This window comes from Carassius gibelio, chromosome A13 (genome assembly GCF_023724105.1).
Source record: "Carassius gibelio isolate Cgi1373 ecotype wild population from Czech Republic chromosome A13, carGib1.2-hapl.c, whole genome shotgun sequence".
In the NCBI taxonomy this organism is placed as follows: domain Eukaryota; kingdom Metazoa; phylum Chordata; class Actinopteri; order Cypriniformes; family Cyprinidae; genus Carassius; species Carassius gibelio.
In genome coordinates, this window is record NC_068383.1 from 10,596,481 (window position 1) to 10,616,573 (window position 20,093).

The window sequence follows — 20,093 nt, forward strand, 5'->3', positions numbered from 1 at the left end:
ATGCATTTCTTTAAGCAGGACCATTTACGCACTGAATGGTTCATCAAATGCATTCAACAAATGTCAAATTTGCAAAAATCAATCCAAGAATCACATAAAATCTTATTCTTCCTGCTAAATGAGAAACAAGTTCACAGAAATTTTAAACATTTCCCAAACTCACGAATGTCTCCCTCCTCTGCTGCCATTTCGGGGGAGATGTGTTGATGACCCGCTCTGTGCTACTGTAGGTAAACTATGCTTGCCTTTTCAAGCTCTTTCGGACCTCCTGGCTAGAGGTCTCCTAGTAACCCAGATGCCCACCAGATCAGCTGGCCTTTATTCGTCAGACACAACGAAAGCGCACTTTGATCGACCAGAGGAGGCCATGTCCCTTGCTAATAATTAATCCTGCACCCGCTGCCCTCTGAGCAGGACATGCCATGTCTGTCAGCACAGATCTAATGCCACAACTCCCAGACAACAGAGACACAGGAAACTAAAGGTTTACCATTGGCAGGAGCTGCCTCCATGTCAGGGGACACAGGCTCGTCAAGGTGAGGAAAGACTTGTTTCTCCTTCCATTCAAACAAACCTGAAGAGGAGAAATAGAAGGAATAAACAGATGTTTTTGGTTTCAAATATGTTACTCCATAAATCAAAATTTACATTTGTATGAATATATGACAATTTTTCGACCCTACAAAAGTTTTTTTTTATTCTCTGACATTTTCTGTATGGCATGAATATATATATATATATATATATATATATATATATATATATATATATATATATATATATATATATATATATATATATGTATATTTGTGCATGAATTGCTTTGGATTTAATAAATACTTTTTGTATAAATTCCACTGTACAGTCGCATCAATATGGATAGAGTAAAAAAAAAAAAAATCGAAGGTAGTGATCGAAATCAAAATGATCAAATATTATTCAGGATTGACACAGTGGGTAATTCTGTCTAATAAAAGTTGACACGGCGCTTGAAATGACGCGATGTCTAGTGAAGCGTGAAAGCCTAGGCTGCTCTGGAAAAGCACTGGAGCAGCTCTCTGCTTCATTCCTGTCACTTCAGACTAGACTGAAACACGTCGACCACGACTGCCCTCTGCAGCCCAGCAGCAAACTAAACACACCCAGAGCAAGAAAAAACATCCCACTGACAGCCGGAGCAGTTACCTGGCCCATGGGAAGGTTAAAGTCTCAATGTAACTACATATAATTCCAAGACTCAATAATAACAACAAATATACTCTCAAAGCGAACAAAAACATTAAACATAATTACAACCTCTTATTCTGTACAGATTATTATTAAACCAATTATTGCTGTAATTCAAGTAGATGCAGCTCAAACCTACCATTCCATTTATCTACTGGGATCACTGGTTGATCATCTCTGAAACAAAGAAAAAACATTTAATAAAAAGTTACAAAGACAAAAACTGATCCTTTATTTAAGTAACATCTAAACCTAATTCTACTCCAATCTGACCTCATGGCTTTTAATCTGACTTTGCGCGGGGCACTCTCACACACTTTCACAGCATCCTCCAGCATCATTCCCAGGGTGCACTTCCCACATATATAAATAATCTTGTCATTGGGCTGGATGCTGCCCTCTTCACTAGCAGGGGAGTTTGGCACCACCTCCTGGACATAAATTCCCTGCCACTTGCTGCCAATGCCCCCAGTTAGCTTGATACCTGCATAGACAAATCATTTGGATCACATTTTGAATTGAATACAGACTTACAAACCTTAAACTTTTTTGTTCTTATGAAGTGACACAATGTTACCCTGGTTTCCGCTACTATAAAGCATTTCCTCACCCAGTTGTCCGGATGGAGTCTTGGGAATGACAATGTCCTGGAGGGTGTCAGGAGGCGGCGGAGGGAGTAGATTTTGCACAGCTCTGCCCAGCAACATGTGCAGTCTTTTAGAGGAGGACCTGAGGATGCCAATAGCCACATCATCTGACACGCTGGTCACATCGTGACCGTTTACCTGAAAAATATATAAAAGGACACAATGTCAATTAAAATCACTTAATCAATTCTTATGAAATCTTTAGAGAGTAAGGTTCATTTCTGCATAACTGTGATTGTGTTTCTAATGGTGGGAAAAGCTGTACCATGACAAGCCTGTCTCCTGCCCTCAGTCTGCCATCTGCTTTGGCCGGATTATCCAGGACATCCTGGACATAGAAGCAGTTATCCAGTTTGCTCCTGGTTATTGTAAAACCGAAACTGCCACACCATGATTTGGTCAATGAGACAGTCAGTTCAAACTCCTTCAATACGTCCTAAAAGTAGAAGAAAATAGATGTTGAACAACATTGCTATGCGCTAGACCAGCATTAAATAATAATAATACATTTTAGCACTTATATATATAAAAGCAAGCTTCTCAAGGCGATTCCACAGAAAACAGAGAAAAAGTAACAATGCATGCATAAACTAATAAATCAAGTTAAGACCATCCTAAAAAGATGTTTTCAGATAGGATTTAAATAAATTAGGTAGGTAGTGAATTTAAAAGTTTGAGCATTAACCAGCATTAAAATGTATGTTAAAGGCTTGTACATCTATAGGCAAATGCGATCAGACTTTACCCTTCTGGGATCTTCCTCATCCTCTTCTTCATCATCGTCCCAGCCATTGTTGCTGGCTGAAGGGGTGGTGAACTGGGCATGAGGTTTTGTTGGGGAGGATGCTTGAGTTGCTTGTTGGTAGGATGGAGGTGTGCTCAGCAGTGATGGAGAAAGCGGTTCATTGGAGACAGCAATGCTGCTGCTTGGAGGAGAGGGTGCTGTGGTGGTGATGGTCAAGTATTCCTCATCAGCTATGACAGTCAGTCCATTAGCTGTGAAACTTGTCATGCTCTCTTCCATGCCTTCAGCTGTGTTACTGTGATAAAGACATATTTTATATTACATATATTACATATTTTATCATATTTTGTCGTTCAATATTATTGTCTTGTATGAATAAAACAATCCCAGTTTCCTCAAAAGTCCATTCCACATAGCTGCATATTAAACATTAAATATGAACTGACTGGGTTCCATTGTGCAGCATTTTTGTGTTCAGTGAAGACAGAAAAATAGCATTTACCAGAAACATATCAATTCCCATCTGGTTATATGCGGAGAGTTGGTTTTAATACATGGCTAGATTTTGGGTCAAGGAGGATTTTCAGAATTTACATTACCATTCAAAAGTTTTGTGTCAGTAAGTTTTTTTTTTTGTTTGTTTAATTTTATTCAACAAGGATGCATGAAATTGACCAAAAATGACAACAACAAAAAAGGCATTTATAATGTTAATTCTTTTTATATATATTTAAAATAAATGCTGTTCTTTTGAACTTTTATTTAGAGAAAAATGTATCACACTTTTTTATAAAAATATTAGGCATCACAATTTTTTTCAACATTCATAATTATGAGAACTCCATTCAGCATCCATTCAGGATATTAGTATGATTTCTGAAGGATCATGTCACACTGACATCTAGAGAAATGACTGCTGAAAATTCACAGGAATAAATTAAATTTTAACATTAAAATAGAAAGTATTTCACAACTATAAATTATTTTTACGATATTACTATATTTACTGTATTTTTGATTAAATAAATGCAACTTTGGTGAGCATAAGAGACTTCTCTAACAAAGTAGAGTGCAAAAATCTAACAAAAAATAAACAAGTACTCCAGATTTTTAAAAGGTATTGTGTCTCAAACATTCTCAAAACCTAAACAAAAATTTGATTCCGCATTAAATGGCACATTTACATTTAATGTTAGGATCATATTGATAATTTTATAGAAATTATCACATAGAAATAAACAGGCTTTTACCTGGTATGAGCTGAGACATGGTTGGTTGAGATGGTATCATCTTCTTGCTGATGGGCTGTAATTGCGGTTTCAGGGGCTGCAGGAGTTGGTGCTGTGTTGGCTGCTGTCACTTTTACAGTGCTTGGTGTTGGGGGAGGAGTTGGGGGTGGAGCTTTATGCTCATGCCCCTCCCCTATTATGGCATGAGCCTTTGGTTCTCCAGCTTCACTTGAGGATGGACGTGGGGGTAGGGGTGGGGGTGCTGATATAGTAGTATCCAGCAGCTCAGTATCTTTTTTCTGTTGGGTCAAGAGGATCTCCGGGGTTTTCTCTGGGGAAACTTCTTTCTTTAGACCCATCTCTATCACCCGTTTCTTGAGGAGTTCACTAAAGTCTGGGGCGACAGTCCTCACCTGCAGGTCTAGAGATCTAGCTCTCAGTGCACGGACTGGAAGTGTGTCAGGACCCTGTCAAAAAGAGATGCGAGTTTGAGAAATAACATGTCAAATTTAGAGTCAATGACAACCATGTAGCAATAAGGATGTTACCAGAGAGGTCTCAATGTCTGCAATTTCATCCCGTGAGGGTCTGCAGATTGACAGTCTGATCTCAGATGGACATTTTTGGAGGAGATGCAGAACTTCCTGTGGTAACAGAAAGACATGCACTACTGTTAAACAGTCTGGACAGTCTGGATATTTTTATTTATTTAAACAATACATCTTTAACCTCATAGGAGAGGCCTCTGACAGGTTCTCCATTGACAGCCAGGATTATGTCTCCCTCCAGAATCCCACAATCCACTGCAGGCTGACCAGAAGGAAAGCTCTTAATATGCACCATGCTGCCCTCATCCGGACCCAGTTCAGATATGATGAAAGTGAACCCCAGGCTCCTGAGACTCTTCTGTAGCGTCACCTCCAGGAAGTTATCTGCCACAAACAAAGAGCAGAACTCTCTCAATTTGTAGTTTATAATCAGTCCAGCCTCACACACACACACACAAAAATCAGTTGCATGTAACTATTAAAGGACAGTTCATCAAAAAATGAAAAATTAAATAAAAAGATTTTATTTAATAAATATTTTATGTTCCGAACACATTTGACCTACTTTCTTCTGTGGTAATTACATTACACCCTGGCCACTCTTCAATAAAATAAAAGTGAATAAGTAGTACAAAATGACTATTCTGAATTGGATATTTTTAATAAATCAGTCCATCCAGTACATAAAACCAGTTTGAATGATTAATTTACCAAATAGACTGATGCGAATATCGTATTCTACTTATTTATTTATATACTTTTATATTGTTAACTGATCATTGAAATTCACTTTATTTTTATATTTGCATTTTATAAAAAAAATGTGTTAAGGTTTTAGCAATTTATTTTTTTTTGTGCTTTTGTAAGTTGTAATATTTTTTGTATTAAATCATTCTAGTCAGCTTTATTTTTTAGTTTTAGTATTAGCATTTGTTATATTATATCAGTGACTTACTTTGCAAGGCAAAATTTCTCTTTTTTTATATTTTAAGTTTATTTAAAATTTATGTATTTAATTTCAACTATCCAAAATTATTTTTAATAGTTTTAGTAAACAATAACAATACTAATCTGATATAGCATCAGAAGATTTGCAATATAGTAAAACGGGCTGCTTTTAGGTTGCTTTTGCAACACTTCACTTTCGAATCAAGTTTGTAATGGCATGAGGCTGAGTAACTGATGATGGAACTTTAATTTTTGGATGTGCTATCTATTAAAAATAAACTAAATTTTACATCCAACAGTGACTCTAACTGTCAAATCTGATGCAAAACATACGCCAGTGCAAAAATGTAATTATTGTGATGTAATATATACATAAAAAACAATGTTCCTCTGGACGAGATCTTTGAGTTACATGGTTCTGGCAGCTAGCACAGTGTCACTGTCAGGTTCAGCTGAAATGTTTTGAAGGGTTTTCTCCCCATCTCACCATCTGACACAAAGCTGAAGTCCTTGGCCCTGACAGACAAGGGCGTTTCCATGGTCACATCTCTCCTCAGGGAGGTGGGCGTGCTCTGCGCACTGAAGGGTGAAGGAGATCTCTGTCTCTCCAACGTGGATGAGGCACTGTAAGTGTCCAACACCACTGGAGGCTCTCGTTCCAGAACCAGGCTCACCACCTGGAAATAACACCATCATCAAGGCAATATATCTTCTTATTTGATCATATCAGCTGCACACCTAACATTCTTATGTCATCCGTCTGTTTAACACAAGGCATGTTACCTAACAGATGCGTGTGGCTGAAGATCATGTGGCTGGTCAGCAGCTTAAGTGTGTCAGTATGACGGTGCAGGGTTTAGCGTCATACCCCAGAAAATCTTATTAACCCAGACAAAAATAACGACCCACACATATGTTTTCACAATCGTGTGTCACTTTAGATCTTTCTTTCGTGGTGTCTGAGAACCCGTAAGACACAAGGGTGCTGATGTTGTTCTCCTAAAGTAAATGACATGCTGAAGAGAGAACCAAAGGCCCTTCAAACATAATGTGAACTTTCGCCCGTGTGCTATAGTTACTTCTCAAAATGTCAGGTAAGATGAATTTAAAGTAACTGCTCTTTAACTGTTCACAAAAAACAAACTTAATGCAAGTGCTCTGCTACTAAAGAAAATGAAAATGACTGCCACTAATGTATGAAAATATTACTGGAAAATATATATCACTTTAAATATGAAAAAAGATAGCTGACTTACGTATGTAATCATGAGTGTTTGTGTCATACTGTGGGCTCAATCATACGCAATTACATAAACGGTTGTGATTGCACCGCTCAGAAGTAAAGCAAACACATGTCAGTACCTCCCCTGTCCTCTTCAGGCACTCTACTGCCTGCCTGTGTGTGACGGCACGCAGGTTACAGCCGTCCACCTCCAGCAGCCTGTCACCTGTCACACATACAAGAATTCATTGAGCTGTCATGCCTCACAACCAGTCAGGATGTTGCATATTCATGCTCATTAGAATGTTAGGGACACATCCGGGTCATATTTGTACGTCATCAAGGAGATGACAAATATGCATACTACACAACAGAACACAAACTGGAACCGATACCACTATGTCGAAAAGGGGTTAGTAAGGCTTTTGGTTCTTCTAAGATATTAGTATTTTGTTCAGCAGGGATTTTTGTCATCAAAAGTGACAGTCAATTTACTCATTTTAAATTTTATATTTATAAATAAGACTGTTACAAAATATTTCCATTTCAATTTTTTCTATTCATCAAAAAATTAATGATGGATCCTAACCTATCTGTATTCGTCCATCTTGATCTGCTGCTCCTCCTGGGATCACGCTTTTGATGTAGATTCCTCCATGATGTACATTAGTGTTGATTCCCCCCTAAAAATCATTAAAAATGGGATCATACCCCATGTTTTAAGATTTGAGACATTAAATGAACACCATACTGAGTAAAAACTCACAGCAACACTTATTCCCAAGCTGCTGTTGATCTTTCTGAGCTCCATGTAGATTGTTTCTCCTGGCTTTGAGCTGAAGCTGGAAGAATTAGACATCCTATCCTGTATAGGACGAATAATAGAAAAAGGTTTTGGTTTGCTTTTGTTCATGTCAGATGCTTTCTAATAAACTGAAGAGACAGCATCACTGTAAATCATACCTGAACATCCAGAATCCGCACCACAGGTATGTGCAATCTTTTGCCCATTTTAGGAGTCATGATGTTGGAGAGGGTCTCCTCCAGCTCCTCCATCACAGGCCTGTACTCTGCACTCAGGGTGCTTTGAGAGCCAAAGCCTCTTTCCAGCATCATCCCTAAATTACTTGTAGCCAGTGAGGTCTTACTGTCCCGATGATCCTCTACTCCAGAACAAAAAAATTGAAAAAACTTATCATACAGTGGTTAGTTGGGTGCAATTACTATCACCAAATGTACTATAATTGCAAAAATACAGGTATACAGTAATGGCTTGCTGGGATAGGAGAATTTATTTTAATATAAAAATGTACACACTTCATCTTTAATAGTTTAATTATAAAGACAGATGATGACCAATACATAATTCATTGGTACAATATGAAGACATACGTTTGGGTTGGGACACTATGAGCTCCACTTCATCTGGGCTGCTCTGCAGTATGGCAGCAGCTATATTAAACGTCACTCCCTCTAGACTGATCTTATTCATAGAGATCAGCCGACCACCTAAACACAAACAAAAGAAAATGAAAGACTATTTCTTTTCTCTTTTTTGGCATAAAAGAGGGAAAATGTTCAGGATATTTACCTGGTCTGATTCTGCCATCCCTATCAGCTGGTCCGTCGGGAACGATGGATGCAATGAAAATTCCAAGATCTAACTTCCCTGTGTTGTCCTCCCCGACAATTACAAAACCTTTTCATCAAAAGGGAACCATCGGCATTTTTGAGCAGGATTACTTCAAATGCTTAATGTATCATAAAAGATGCACACTCACCGAAACCTAGTTTGGGATCCTTCTTTAAAGTAACACAGATGATTTCTCTCTCTGGGGTTGTTCTTGTGGGTGTGTCCACTAAAAAAGAAATAAAAGAAATGGATCAAAAAAGGACACAGACAGGGTATAGAAAAGAATCACCTCCCTTTTTTTTTTTTTTTTACTTTGCATCCTGAAATGAGTACGGACACATTTTTGTTTTATCCAGCTGTATTTACTTAATGCAGCTTATAACACCCAAGTGAAAGATATAACACCAAAAAAAAAATCACTGATTTGGATAAGGGATCACCACCCTTGTGTCAGTATTTTATTGAACCACCTTTTGCTTTAAAATACAGCCTTTAGTCTATTGGGAAATGTCTCTACTAACTTTGCACACCTAGACTTTGCACTATTTGCCCACTCTTCTTTCCAGAACTGCTCAAGTTCAGTTAAATTGTTAATTGATGGTGACCGTTTGTGGACTGCAGTCTTCAAGTCATTCCACAGACTTTGAATGGGGTTTAAGTCTGGGCTCTGACTAGGCCATGCAAAGACATTCACCTTTTTCTCCTTCAACCACTGTGAGCATAGTTTTGCTGTGTGCTTTGGGTCGCTGTCATGGTTGGAGGTAAATCTTCTTCTCATTGCCAACTTTCTGGCAGAGGGCAGCAGATTTTCCTCAAGAATTCGATAGTATTTTGCCCCATCCATTTTTTTCTTCTATCCTGACAAGTGTTCCAGTCCCTGCTGCAGAGAAACACCTCATAACAGGAAATTAGCATCTCCGTGCTTCACTTTAGGAATGCTGTTATGTGAATGGTGAGTTGTATTGGATTTCCACCAGATATAAGGTGTTGAGGCCAAATTATAAAAATGTTTGTCTAATCTGCCTCAGAATCTTCAGTCTGCATTTAGGCTTTCTTGAGGATTGTGTTTGTTGTTGTTTTTTTTTTGTTTTTTTTACCCTCATACAAGCCACATTTGTGGATATTTTGTGATATTGTTGTCACATGCACACAATGACCATTCTTTGTCATAAATTCCTACAACTGCTTTAGAGTTGCTGTTAGCCTCTTGGTAGCCTCTCTGACCAGTTTCCTCCTAGCTCTTTCATCCTGTTTGGAGCGAAGTCCTGATCCAGGGAGGGTCTGTATTGTACCATATACCTTCCACTTCTTTGCTGTGCTTCTAGGCATTGATAAATCCTTTGAAAAAAAATTTGTATCCATCTCCTGACTTGTGCCTGTCACAACTTTATCCCGGAGATATTCTGATAGTGCCTTGCCACCCATAACTGATTGTTTGCTTCAGTTGCACTACCAAGTACTGAAAAACTCCAGGACGGCTCTTTTCATACTGAGCTAATAACTGATCACAGTCGAAAGTCAAATGGCTTTGTGTCCATAGCTACACCTGATTGGTTTACAAGTAATTTTAGGAGGGGGTGATCCTTTTTCCAACTCAGTGATTCTATTCTAAAATGTTGGTGTTATATCTTTTACTTGGATGTTATAATTTGCACTGAATAAATACAGTTGGATAAAAAAAAAACCTACTGTGTAATATAAATCCAATAATACAAATTAAATATCCTATTTATCATATTATATTGAACATAACTTAATTTTTTTATGTTCAAAGCATGTTTTTGAGTTTAAATGTTGTTTATAATCAGTTCTCTTAAGATTAGGAAAAGTTATGAAGTAGCTATCAATTTGTTTTTCAGGCATTTAAAATGGTCCTGGAATTTTTAAGAACCTAAAAAGAACACGAGGGTTAAATATTTATATTGCAGATATTATAAATATTATTATCATAGAAACATAAGCTAATTGTTTAGAGTCAAAGTCAAACTTTAAAATTAAATCCAGAAAGAAACTTTTTTACCTCTTATAGACGAGGTGGTGGAATGGACCTCTAAGTCATGCTTTTGCAAAGAGACATTGGACATGATACGATAAACTGGAGGACTGAACGTTTCTGGAGGGCTGCAAGCAAGGAAGATCAACACAATATGATAATTTGGTTTTGTATTGTGATTTGAATGTTGTGCAAAGCAGATCTATTATCACACCTGTTGCTTTGGCTCTGGTCTTTCAGCTCGCTTGGAGTTCTTGCTTCATGAATGTAATTTACTTTGCTCGGTTGCCGAATCCGAACTCCGATTTTTGCTGACAGGTCATCACAAGACTTGCTCATGGAGTCATTTGGTAACACATTCAAACCAATATTGTTGAGCACAATCTCCGAGGAAGACAGCCTCTTTATCTGATCTTGTCGAGCACGGCATATTGATGCATATTTTGCCACATTGTCATCTAGGATGAAATATAAGAAAAAATAAATAACTACCAGTTGACAAACTAACTGTGGCTGATGAAAATGATAAACGAACAAAAAAAATTATTGAGTACACTGGAGCACAACACTTATGTATATTCAACTTCAAATGACTCTGTATACAGAAATAACTGAACACACCTGAGGCTAAACAGTAGGTCATCTGACGAGAGGTCATCTCACTGTGAAACTTGTGCTGGGCTGAGCAGAGGTTCAGGAGGTACTGTGCGATCTTTGAGCTCTCTGTCACAAAGGAGTGCTTCTTCCCACTCGGGCGGCACTCAATGGTAAATTTTCGTCTCTTTGACAGGATTAAATGGAAACTGATTAACATCTCATCATAATGGTGTTCTGAACTTCAAATAGCATGTTTCTGGATTTCACAAAGTAAAAAAAAAAAAAAAAAACTAAACAAGCAATATAAACCGCATAAATAATAAACTCACACTTGTTGAGAGACTGTCTATTTCTGTCCAGGGAAATCTGCGGGTTAACACCCGAGAAATGTTCTTGACTTCATAAACCATAATTCCTTTGGCACAAATTCCCAAAACCAGCTCTCCAATAATGGGTTTCCTTTCACGGGCAACTCTGTGGAACAGCACCCCATACTCTGGCAGCTGCTGTGCAATCTATAAAAGCAAGAAAGACACTTGAAATACTGACAAACTTTGATCAAATATAAACTACTATTATATTGATCTGAGAGCTTATTTATTCTATTGCTCAGTTTTATAAGCATTACAAGAGTAATTTTAGAATTTTAGAATGTCTAACTGAAAGCCAAAAGAAAGAACCTTTAAGAACTCCATCTCAGCCTCCTCTGGAAGCATGTGGGCATTATTGGCATGTAACCTTGGCAACTCCTCTCTTAAACAGGGCAAGGCCACTTTCTCTATGACTCTCTTAGAGATGTACTGCTCCATTTGGAAATAGTTCTTCCCATAAACCTGAAAAAGTCAGTGTGATATTTCAAAATAGAGTCTAGTTAGATCTGTTGAAAGTTCTAATGTTCATTAATGTCTCACTCACTTCAGGCATATAATCTCCAAACTCAGCCTGCAGTGCTAACGCAGCAAGAAACAATGCAGTCTCCTCATTACAGTACACTCTGTCCTCCAGAACGTCCCTCCTCAGCTGGAGATAGTACTGGTGTTGTGTAAGTCTGTGCCTTTAAAAAAAAAGTGACATTAGAATAAAAGGGTACAACTTCATTGCAAACTATTAGATATAATGTCCGTTAAAGACCCTGTGAAATCACTTGACAAGGGCAGTTTTCTTTTGGTTCATTTTCATGCAAGATAAAAAAAACTTTAAATGTGTTCAAAAGTTAGAGCTTAGTAAGGCTTTTTAATTTTTTAAAGAAGTCTCTTATACTCACCATGACTGCATTTATTTGATCAATACAGTAATATTGTAAATAATATTAACATTTGATTATATATTTTCAAATGTAATTTATTCACGTGATGGCAAAGCTGAATTTTCAGCAGCTATTTCTCCAGTCTTCAATGTCACATGACTCAAGGAAAAATTTCTTATTATTATCAATGTTGAAAAAACAGATGTGCTGCTCAAAATTGTTGTGAAAACCATGATATACTGTTTTCAGGATTCTTTGCTGAATAGAAAATTAAAATGAAAAGCATTTATATGAAAATATACATTTTTGTTCCATTATAATTGTCTTCATTGACCTTAAGTCAATCTAATGCATATTTGGTTAATAAAATAATAACTTTTGAAAGAATAGTATAAATGTACTTAAACCTGACAGACACAGACTAAAAGCCTCAAAACACAGATATCATGTGGTCTTTAAATGGACAATCTAAATATTATGTATGTGCAAACTGTAAAGGGCCATTCACACAGAATGCAAAGCAATGGAGAGAAATGTTTTATTTAATTTGAACTTCTTTTTACTTATGCACATAGTTAATAGAATGGCGTATCAATGCAATGGTCAAACACATCTGTCTAGCATGTTTACATATAAAAACAATGGAAAAACAGCACAGTGGAATGCAAAAGTGTGTTCTGTGTGAATGGCCCCTAAGAAAGTAGAAAAAGACATACAGTATGTAGGAGATGTCATCAGGGAAAAATCTGACACGGAGGAAAAGTGTAAATGTTGCAGAAGCCACTTTCTTCCAGTAATCTGGGGCAACCTTTGAGATTTTTGTCTCAGGGTCCAAAAAGAAAAATTCACCATCTAAATGAGAAAAAAATTAATTAACACTCAATTACTTAAGCTAGACTGCATCAAAATGTACATTACAAGCACTTGATCTTTTTACAGTCATTAAAACCACACAAGAGCACACAAAGGTATATATAAAGTCTGAATTACCATCAATGAAAGCAAGGCCAAAGTAAAAGTGCTCCACAAGGTTAGCGTGTGCCACAACCATGTCGAAGACATCTCTCCCACGGGACTTGATGTCACATTTCACTGCCACACACTGTTCATTTGGCATAATCACATTAACTTCCCTTTGTGACAAGCCTGACTTGCCTTTCTTTGACTGTATCAATCGAAAGAGAAAAGGGGAAGAAGCTAAATACACAAAACACAAACTTAGCAGTAAAGTTGAACAGAAGTGCTAAACGCTTAAAACTGAAGTGCGTTATATAGGTAACCAAAAGAACTAAGACATAGTTTACCACTATAGATCCCGGCAGCTCTAAAACTATTTGAGGTTCATCAATCATCCTGGTAAATTCAGGCCCAAGACTCTACAATTAAAACATGGAAACATGCAGTTAACAACTAATTAAGTAAGCATAGGATTCAGCAAACATATGATTGCACAACACAGACACTAAGTACATTACCTTGGCTTTCCTTTGGGAGAGGCTGACTGCAGACTCACTAACAGTGATACAGGGACTGGACGGTCGGGTTTCACCCTTTTTGGGAACATTGAGGCATGTACTTTGTGACAGCCAACAACTTGTGCTTCGTCTGTGGTGAAGCCCCGGTGGAATTCTGGGATAACAAAGCATCAGAGATTGACATTAACAGCACTAATAGTTAACAGCCTGATATTACATTTAAAAATGCATAATACTACTACTAACTTGTTTGAACCCAGAGAGGATGTGGTTTGATTAGGTCTACTTCTGAGAGACCAGGTTTTCTGTTGTTGGGAAATTCCTGGTGGGGAAAAAAATCAGCTGAACTGAATATTGAAAAATAAAATTAAATAATTAGCTACTGTATGTCTAGATGCTCTACAATAAAGCGAAAACAAGATGACAATTTAAGAAATTGACATTTTAAACTAACAATAGATTCACTTTTTTTTTTTTTTTTTTTGCAAGGATGCATTAAATTAATCAAGAGTGACATTAAAGTAATTTATAATGTTACAAAATATTTCTATTTTAAATACATTTTGTTCTTTTAATTCTAACTTTCTATTCATCAAAGGACTTTGGAAAAGCTTGAGCACCAAATCAGCATATCCTAATAATTTCTGAATGATCATGTGACACTAACGAATGGCTCTTGACAATTGAGCTTTGCCATCACAGGAATAAATGAAATTTGAAAATATATTAAAATAGAAAACAGTTATTTTAAATTGTGATTATATTTGACAAGATTTCTGTTTTTACTATATTTTTTAATCAAATTAACATGGTTAACATGGTCAAAAACATTATATATATATATATATATATATATATATATAAAATCCTAGTGTATGAATTTACTTTGCTTTAGCTCGGAATCCAAAGACAGTCTGCGGGTCTCTCCTGAAGCTCCGTTCCCCTCTGTATAACCAGGATATGGTCCACGTTTACCTGCTCAACAGAGACCTGATCACTACTGACACGTAACGCACACTGCGCATCCACTGCATACACAGCAGTTTATATTCTGCACATGGTTGCACAAGTAACCTCTGGAAAATGAACAAAAATAAGATCACTACGCTTTACATTACAGTTTGTGTTTAAGAATCAGCGCTTTGAGCCTAATTACAACCTTTTGTAATCCCATGTTCGGTTTAAGTTAAACCGTTAATCCTATTGTGGACACTATTTAATTGGTGCGGTGGTGCTTTCTTATGCACATCCTAGTCAAACCTACAGGGTTTTACTAATGACATTTTTAGGATAAACATTATAATCCAAGGAATATGTTGGGATAACCACTGAAATGGTTAGTTAAGGACAGCGTTTGAAACAAATAAGTGACATCCACAGTCACTTAGACTTATGAAAAGGATATGACTTACACATATTCTAACATGACAGGCTAAAACTCTTCTATAAATACCCATCAAAACAATGAACATGCATATGCATCAAACATCAAATCACATTCACATGCAATAAAAACATTTTAAAGTATGAATCTTATTTTCATATTTTAAACTCATTTGACAACACTTCTTTACACTTTCACAACTATAAGAACATAAGAGGATGAAGTTCCTACCATGTAGTCTTTCTCTGATCATCTGACTTTTCCCACTCAACTGCACAACATTTTCAGTCAAAGCAGCTCGATCCACCTGGAAATGAAGTCTCATGAACCTCTTGGCTAATATTTTTCTAAATTGTACAACTGAGACGTAAATGAGGTATGAATGATAAATGCTCTTTTTTAACTCACAGTGTCTTGGAGGACGTCCTCTACCAGTTGTTTGATGACTTTGTTGGGAGGAGGCAGCAGAGATGCTTTGTGGTGTGATTCACACACCTCCAAGATAGAGTTGAGGTTGGCTCGTCGATGGGCCATGTCCTCACACATGCTCAGGAGAAGGCAGTTCAGAGAGTCACTTAGCTGAATGGGCTGAACGAGCAGAAAAAAAGTTTATTTTCAGATTGAAGGTGAGAAGCTTAATGGATCACTGGCATGATTTGTTAATCAATCTTACTTGATATACTCTTTTTCTCTTACTCAAATTTCAATATAACTGACCTGGTTTTGAGGAAGATGATAATCAACTGACCAATACAGAGTCATCCCAAGAGAATACACGATTATCTGGAAGAATAGACAAAAATCATCAGCATATTGAGCATTCAAGCACTTTTTCTAAAATAAATCCCACCTTCTTTTGATTAAATTTCATGCTAGGCGAAAAAAAAAAAAAAAAAAAAATGGTAACACTTAAGGTTCATTAATTAACTACATTGTAACACATAATAACACATGAATGATAATTGCACAGCATTTATTAATCTTAGTTCATGTTAATTTCAACTAAAATTAAAATAGAAAGTTAGGCCTGGTAACATAAGTTAATGCACTGTGAATTTTACTTACAATTAAATGTATTTTCATGAACTGACTTTAGTTTAGTTTAGGTTAATACATTTTTACATTAACAAACATTAACCAATGTGTCACAAAAAAAAAATTTGAATAAATGTAAAAAAAATTCTCGTCAGTGAGAATGCATTTATTTTCACTGCATATATGACCACTTTAGGGCACCTATAGAACGCTCTGAGGGTTTGACGGGTCAGTATTCCTTAGCTCATTTTTGTGGGTGTGAGAAAAAAACGTAAAATAAATAAAATAAAGTACAGTGAACTGGACCACAAAGACAGTTTAGCTTTCCCTCTCCTTCTCTATAGTGTTCTGTTCCTATTTATATCACTTTGTTCTTTGTAAAAATCTGTCATTTTGTGAAGAGAACATAACTGATTTGCTATGAATAATATATAGGCTACACAATTGTGTGAGTGTGTCTCAATCTCTGACACCAGTGCTACATGCCATGCATCGCTGAATCAAACTGACCTTCTCCATGGCTAGCTTGGTGGAGATGGCACGTCCTTGCAGCATCTCTGGGGCTGTAAAGGCACACACCTCATCTGTCATAGCACAGTTCTTGAATGCCAGCGTCCCAGTTGCGGACAAGAGCAGTGATGCAGGAGTTATAATGTTGCAGATATTGTGACCTAGAAAAACAGACCCACATTCAATTAATTTTGCATGGAGTGTACTCTTCACCATCAGGGAAAATCACCTATACTTCAAGGACAGTGTTTTACCTTTGTAGGAAAGGTCTAAGAGAGATTCAGCTGAGCCCAGCAGGAGCGACCACACCTCGTCCTCTTCCAGCGGTCCTCCTCTGGCTTCCAGCACCTCAGCAAGGGTCACAAACGTGCTGCTCATCCTGCGGAATCGAGAGACAGATACCTGAGAAGGAGAGACACAAGCTAACTGGCTGATGGAGGTGGAGAGAAATCTGTTGAAAGAGGAGGATGGAGCCTAAACAAAGTGATCAGCAGGGGACTCTTGAGCTCATTGTTTCATAACAATATTGTGTAATATACATGATTTATAATTTGTGATGTGTAAATCTAAATCTGTCTGCAATTATCTATTTTTGTCTTTTGCTGACCTCATTCCAGCTATCAACTTCATTTCTAACTTCATAGGACACACATAAATATACTTCTTCACTTTTGTGTCATTTTCAGATCATTTTTGAGGATAGCAAAACTTCACACAGATTATTATTATTATTATTTTAAATATTTGTTTTAAATTATGCCAAATTATGCCAAAAGATTTCATCTGTTTTCCCCCAATGTTAAATATATTTGTTAAAATATCTAATTCTACTCTGAGTCTTTAGTTTTTCCCCTGCTGCAGTACTGAACAATACACTACAGACAGTTGTTTGATGTAGTCTGAAGAGTCTAACTGTAATTACTCCAAATGAAAGCCAGATGGAGACATTTCGACTCAAGTATATGTATACTAGACTAGTCAATTATAGTCACTTAACAAAAGAATGTTCCTTTGGTACCAAAAAATTTACTTCAATGTACACACCTTTTTTGGGATTTATATAATACATTATTTAAATTACCAACAGAAGTGACTTTTTCATTTATTTAGCTGAAAAAAAAGTTAAGGGTAATAGTGATCTGGTATGAGAAGTGGGATATAATCAGATATCCATAAGGAGACCCCAACTGACTGCTCAAGAAAATGTGCCAAGAGAAGTCATGACATTATTTTCAATGACTTTTACTCTGCTAATTTCAACAGGTGAAGATAAAATACGATAGTACAATTACTGACTTACAAAATATTTTCAAGTTCATCTTTGGTTTAAGTCAAGAGGAATTTACTAAAATGTAAAAAAAAAATGTAAAGGCTATGTAACACCTCTCATAAATAATAATGATTTTGATGTAACTGATCACTCTTTAACCGTATCAAATATTTAGCAGTGTATTTTGTAGAATCTGAAGAACTGCTTGAATTTTTTTTATTTACATTTCATAAATTAGATAAAATATATGAATTATATTAAGTAAATACTAAATACTAAAAGCATTTAAATAAGAATGTAGGGTATTTCAAAACCTTACATTCAGTCTGTTGTTTGGTTGTTTTGAGGATTATTATATTAAACTAGATCAAGTCTGTGTGCCAATAAAGGGAGATTACAGCATCTAGTTAATTACACAACCTGGGTTTTAACAGGCTGACCCAACACCTTTGTAAAAAAGGACATACTAAAATATGGTAAATGCAAAAATGTAAATATAAGTTATTAATGGATACCAGAGGTTTGTCACTGCCTCAGTAAATCAGATCAATTAGAACAACAAACTTTTGGGCTAGACACACACACACACACAGACAACTGTACCAGAGCAATAATGAGCTTGAACTCCAAAGAAGGTTAAGCAGGACCTGCAGATGTGTAAACATAGGTCTGAGCATTACATGAAGCCTTGAGTTTCTTTTTGTGGCCTGTCAGAAATAGAATGCTTTATTTTAAGCACACAAATGCTGAAAACACTGAAATCACCGAAGCTGTGTATATGTGCCTCTACAATTAAAACAAAAATCTAAATAAGCCTGAGCTCTCTCAGATCATCAGTATCTAGGAAGACATCCAAATTCTCATGTACTAAGAGAATGAAATGACACTAAACTCTCTCTGCATTCCTACAATAATCAAATCTGAGAATTTTCTGACAAACAGTGTAGCCTCTGTGCACAAATACTAATAGGGGCATGTACAAACACTGCCTAAGTTACTAAATATTTCAGAAAAATAACTGATTTTGGTTTTTATATTCTTCTTTTTACATCCTGTACTGTTCGAGAGGTTCTAGGTTTTCCCTGTCTACAATAAAAAGATACACAGACACCAATAAACAGCTCAGCACTGTAGCTTTTTAATACAATACCAATATAGATGACCAAGTAATAGCAGCAGCATTAATTACAAGCAGACTATGATGTTAATCTTAGAACATACAAGTTTGTGAATTTGAATTTTAAATGAAGACATAATAATAGATAAATTCACATAATAGTTCAAATTCTATCTACTAAATGTGATCTGTCATCTTGGGAATATAAACAGATTTTACCTTCTAGCATTCGATGTCTTAAGGTCCTGATCTCCCTTTGATGCCTTCGGTCCCAGCACACACACTTTAATCCTGTGGATCACTACATGTTTCGTTTAGCTTCTGTTACCAAGTGCCTCGTGTGACCCAGCCATCCACAATCTCTGCTTCAGCATACTGTAGTATTGTACAACCATGCAAAAATGCATTTACTGATGAACTACTCCCATCTAATCACTAAGAAGCAACTGATGTCTGTGGGAGCTCGAAACATCTTTGCAAATTGAACAACTATTCTTAGACTACAGCTAAGAGCTCAATTGGATTAAATGAGCAGCGACAAAAGAGGATAAGGAAGTCTTCAGGAACATATTTTTTTACTCGACATTCCCAAAAACAAAGATACAAATATGTCACTAAGACAGTAAAGAACAAAAGCTAAAAGGTAAATTGTATCTTATGCTTAATATAAGTACCTTAAGGTACATATTACCACCTAGAATGTACATATCAGTATCTTCTGAAAGGCTACTGCACACAGTCTTGGACCTTTTTCTAAGAGTGAAGATGTGGTCCTTATGTGTATATTTTAATAAGAGTCATTTCATTTCATGCCTTTGTTTAGGCCTCCCTTGCAATGCATGCACAGAAGAATTATGATTCTTATAACCACATATTGTGTTAAATATCATTCTGTAGTGGCAATTACATTTTAACATTTATTTTTATATAAAATGTCTGTCTAGCTAAAGCTAGTTAGCACATGTATCTAAAATACACAAAATTGAACATTTCCAGACTTTTTGCATAATTTTACAGCTTGATCGAAAATTACACATAATTTAAAAAGAAAAAGGTATATTAAATCAACAACAGTTTTTACCTGTCTATTTTCTCTCAAGCTCATCACTGCCACTGTTGTCTCCATAGACAGTAAAAGGTTGTCTCCCTGGTAAACAAAAACTCTTGAAAAAACTTTATTAGGTGCCATAACTGTGGACAGCCATGAGAAACAGACTGATATGGCAATTTTCATGCATAAATATGAAAAGGATTCATTTACATGTTA

At 36.4% G+C, this 20,093-nt stretch overlaps 1 protein-coding gene and 1 long non-coding RNA gene across 5 annotated transcripts in view; one reads left to right on the forward strand and one right to left on the reverse strand.

Annotated features, from left to right (window-relative positions):
• The window catches only part of LOC128026118 (tyrosine-protein phosphatase non-receptor type 13), a 29,019-nt gene extending 9,783 nt beyond the window's left edge, over positions 1-19,236 (reverse strand). Inside the window, exons 1-35 of one of the 3 annotated variants that reach the window (XM_052612862.1) lie at positions 19,046-19,234; positions 16,694-16,818; positions 16,440-16,600; positions 15,612-15,677; positions 15,303-15,482; positions 15,126-15,201; positions 14,396-14,485; positions 13,757-13,832; positions 13,511-13,664; positions 13,340-13,411; positions 13,026-13,200; positions 12,752-12,887; positions 11,705-11,843; positions 11,470-11,622; positions 11,119-11,304; positions 10,814-10,973; positions 10,407-10,650; positions 10,220-10,320; positions 8,348-8,425; positions 8,158-8,265; positions 7,959-8,075; positions 7,530-7,729; positions 7,333-7,431; positions 7,156-7,249; positions 6,707-6,792; positions 5,832-6,021; positions 4,578-4,780; positions 4,397-4,492; positions 3,870-4,315; positions 2,620-2,914; positions 2,140-2,310; positions 1,838-2,012; positions 1,501-1,711; positions 1,367-1,404; positions 491-574 (exon numbers count right to left, since the gene is read on the reverse strand). In XM_052612862.1, the coding sequence (XP_052468822.1) occupies positions 491-574; positions 1,367-1,404; positions 1,501-1,711; positions 1,838-2,012; positions 2,140-2,310; positions 2,620-2,914; positions 3,870-4,315; positions 4,397-4,492; positions 4,578-4,780; positions 5,832-6,021; positions 6,707-6,792; positions 7,156-7,249; positions 7,333-7,431; positions 7,530-7,729; positions 7,959-8,075; positions 8,158-8,265; positions 8,348-8,425; positions 10,220-10,320; positions 10,407-10,650; positions 10,814-10,973; positions 11,119-11,304; positions 11,470-11,622; positions 11,705-11,843; positions 12,752-12,887; positions 13,026-13,200; positions 13,340-13,411; positions 13,511-13,664; positions 13,757-13,832; positions 14,396-14,485; positions 15,126-15,201; positions 15,303-15,482; positions 15,612-15,677; positions 16,440-16,600; positions 16,694-16,817 (4,984 nt within the window). In that variant the 5' untranslated portion in view covers position 16,818; positions 19,046-19,234. Of the gene's footprint in view, positions 1-490; positions 575-1,366; positions 1,405-1,500; positions 1,712-1,837; positions 2,013-2,139; positions 2,311-2,619; positions 2,915-3,869; positions 4,316-4,396; positions 4,493-4,577; positions 4,781-5,831; positions 6,022-6,706; positions 6,793-7,155; positions 7,250-7,332; positions 7,432-7,529; positions 7,730-7,958; positions 8,076-8,157; positions 8,266-8,347; positions 8,426-10,219; positions 10,321-10,406; positions 10,651-10,813; positions 10,974-11,118; positions 11,305-11,469; positions 11,623-11,704; positions 11,844-12,751; positions 12,888-13,025; positions 13,201-13,339; positions 13,412-13,510; positions 13,665-13,756; positions 13,833-14,395; positions 14,486-15,125; positions 15,202-15,302; positions 15,483-15,611; positions 15,678-16,439; positions 16,601-16,693; positions 16,828-19,045 lie in introns of those variants that run through there. The other 2 variants (XM_052612864.1, XM_052612863.1) reach the window with 2 other exon arrangements.
• Positions 407-17,107, forward strand: LOC128026120 (uncharacterized). 2 transcript variants are annotated; one of them, XR_008186351.1, is made up of 5 exons: positions 407-536; positions 11,710-11,831; positions 14,406-14,517; positions 15,305-15,520; positions 16,702-17,107. It is a non-coding gene; the product is annotated as an uncharacterized LOC128026120 (long non-coding RNA). The 2 variants fall into 2 exon arrangements; XR_008186352.1 differs by lacking the exon at positions 15,305-15,520 and having other exon boundaries at positions 421-536.
• Positions 19,237-20,093: the final 857 nt, after the last annotated feature.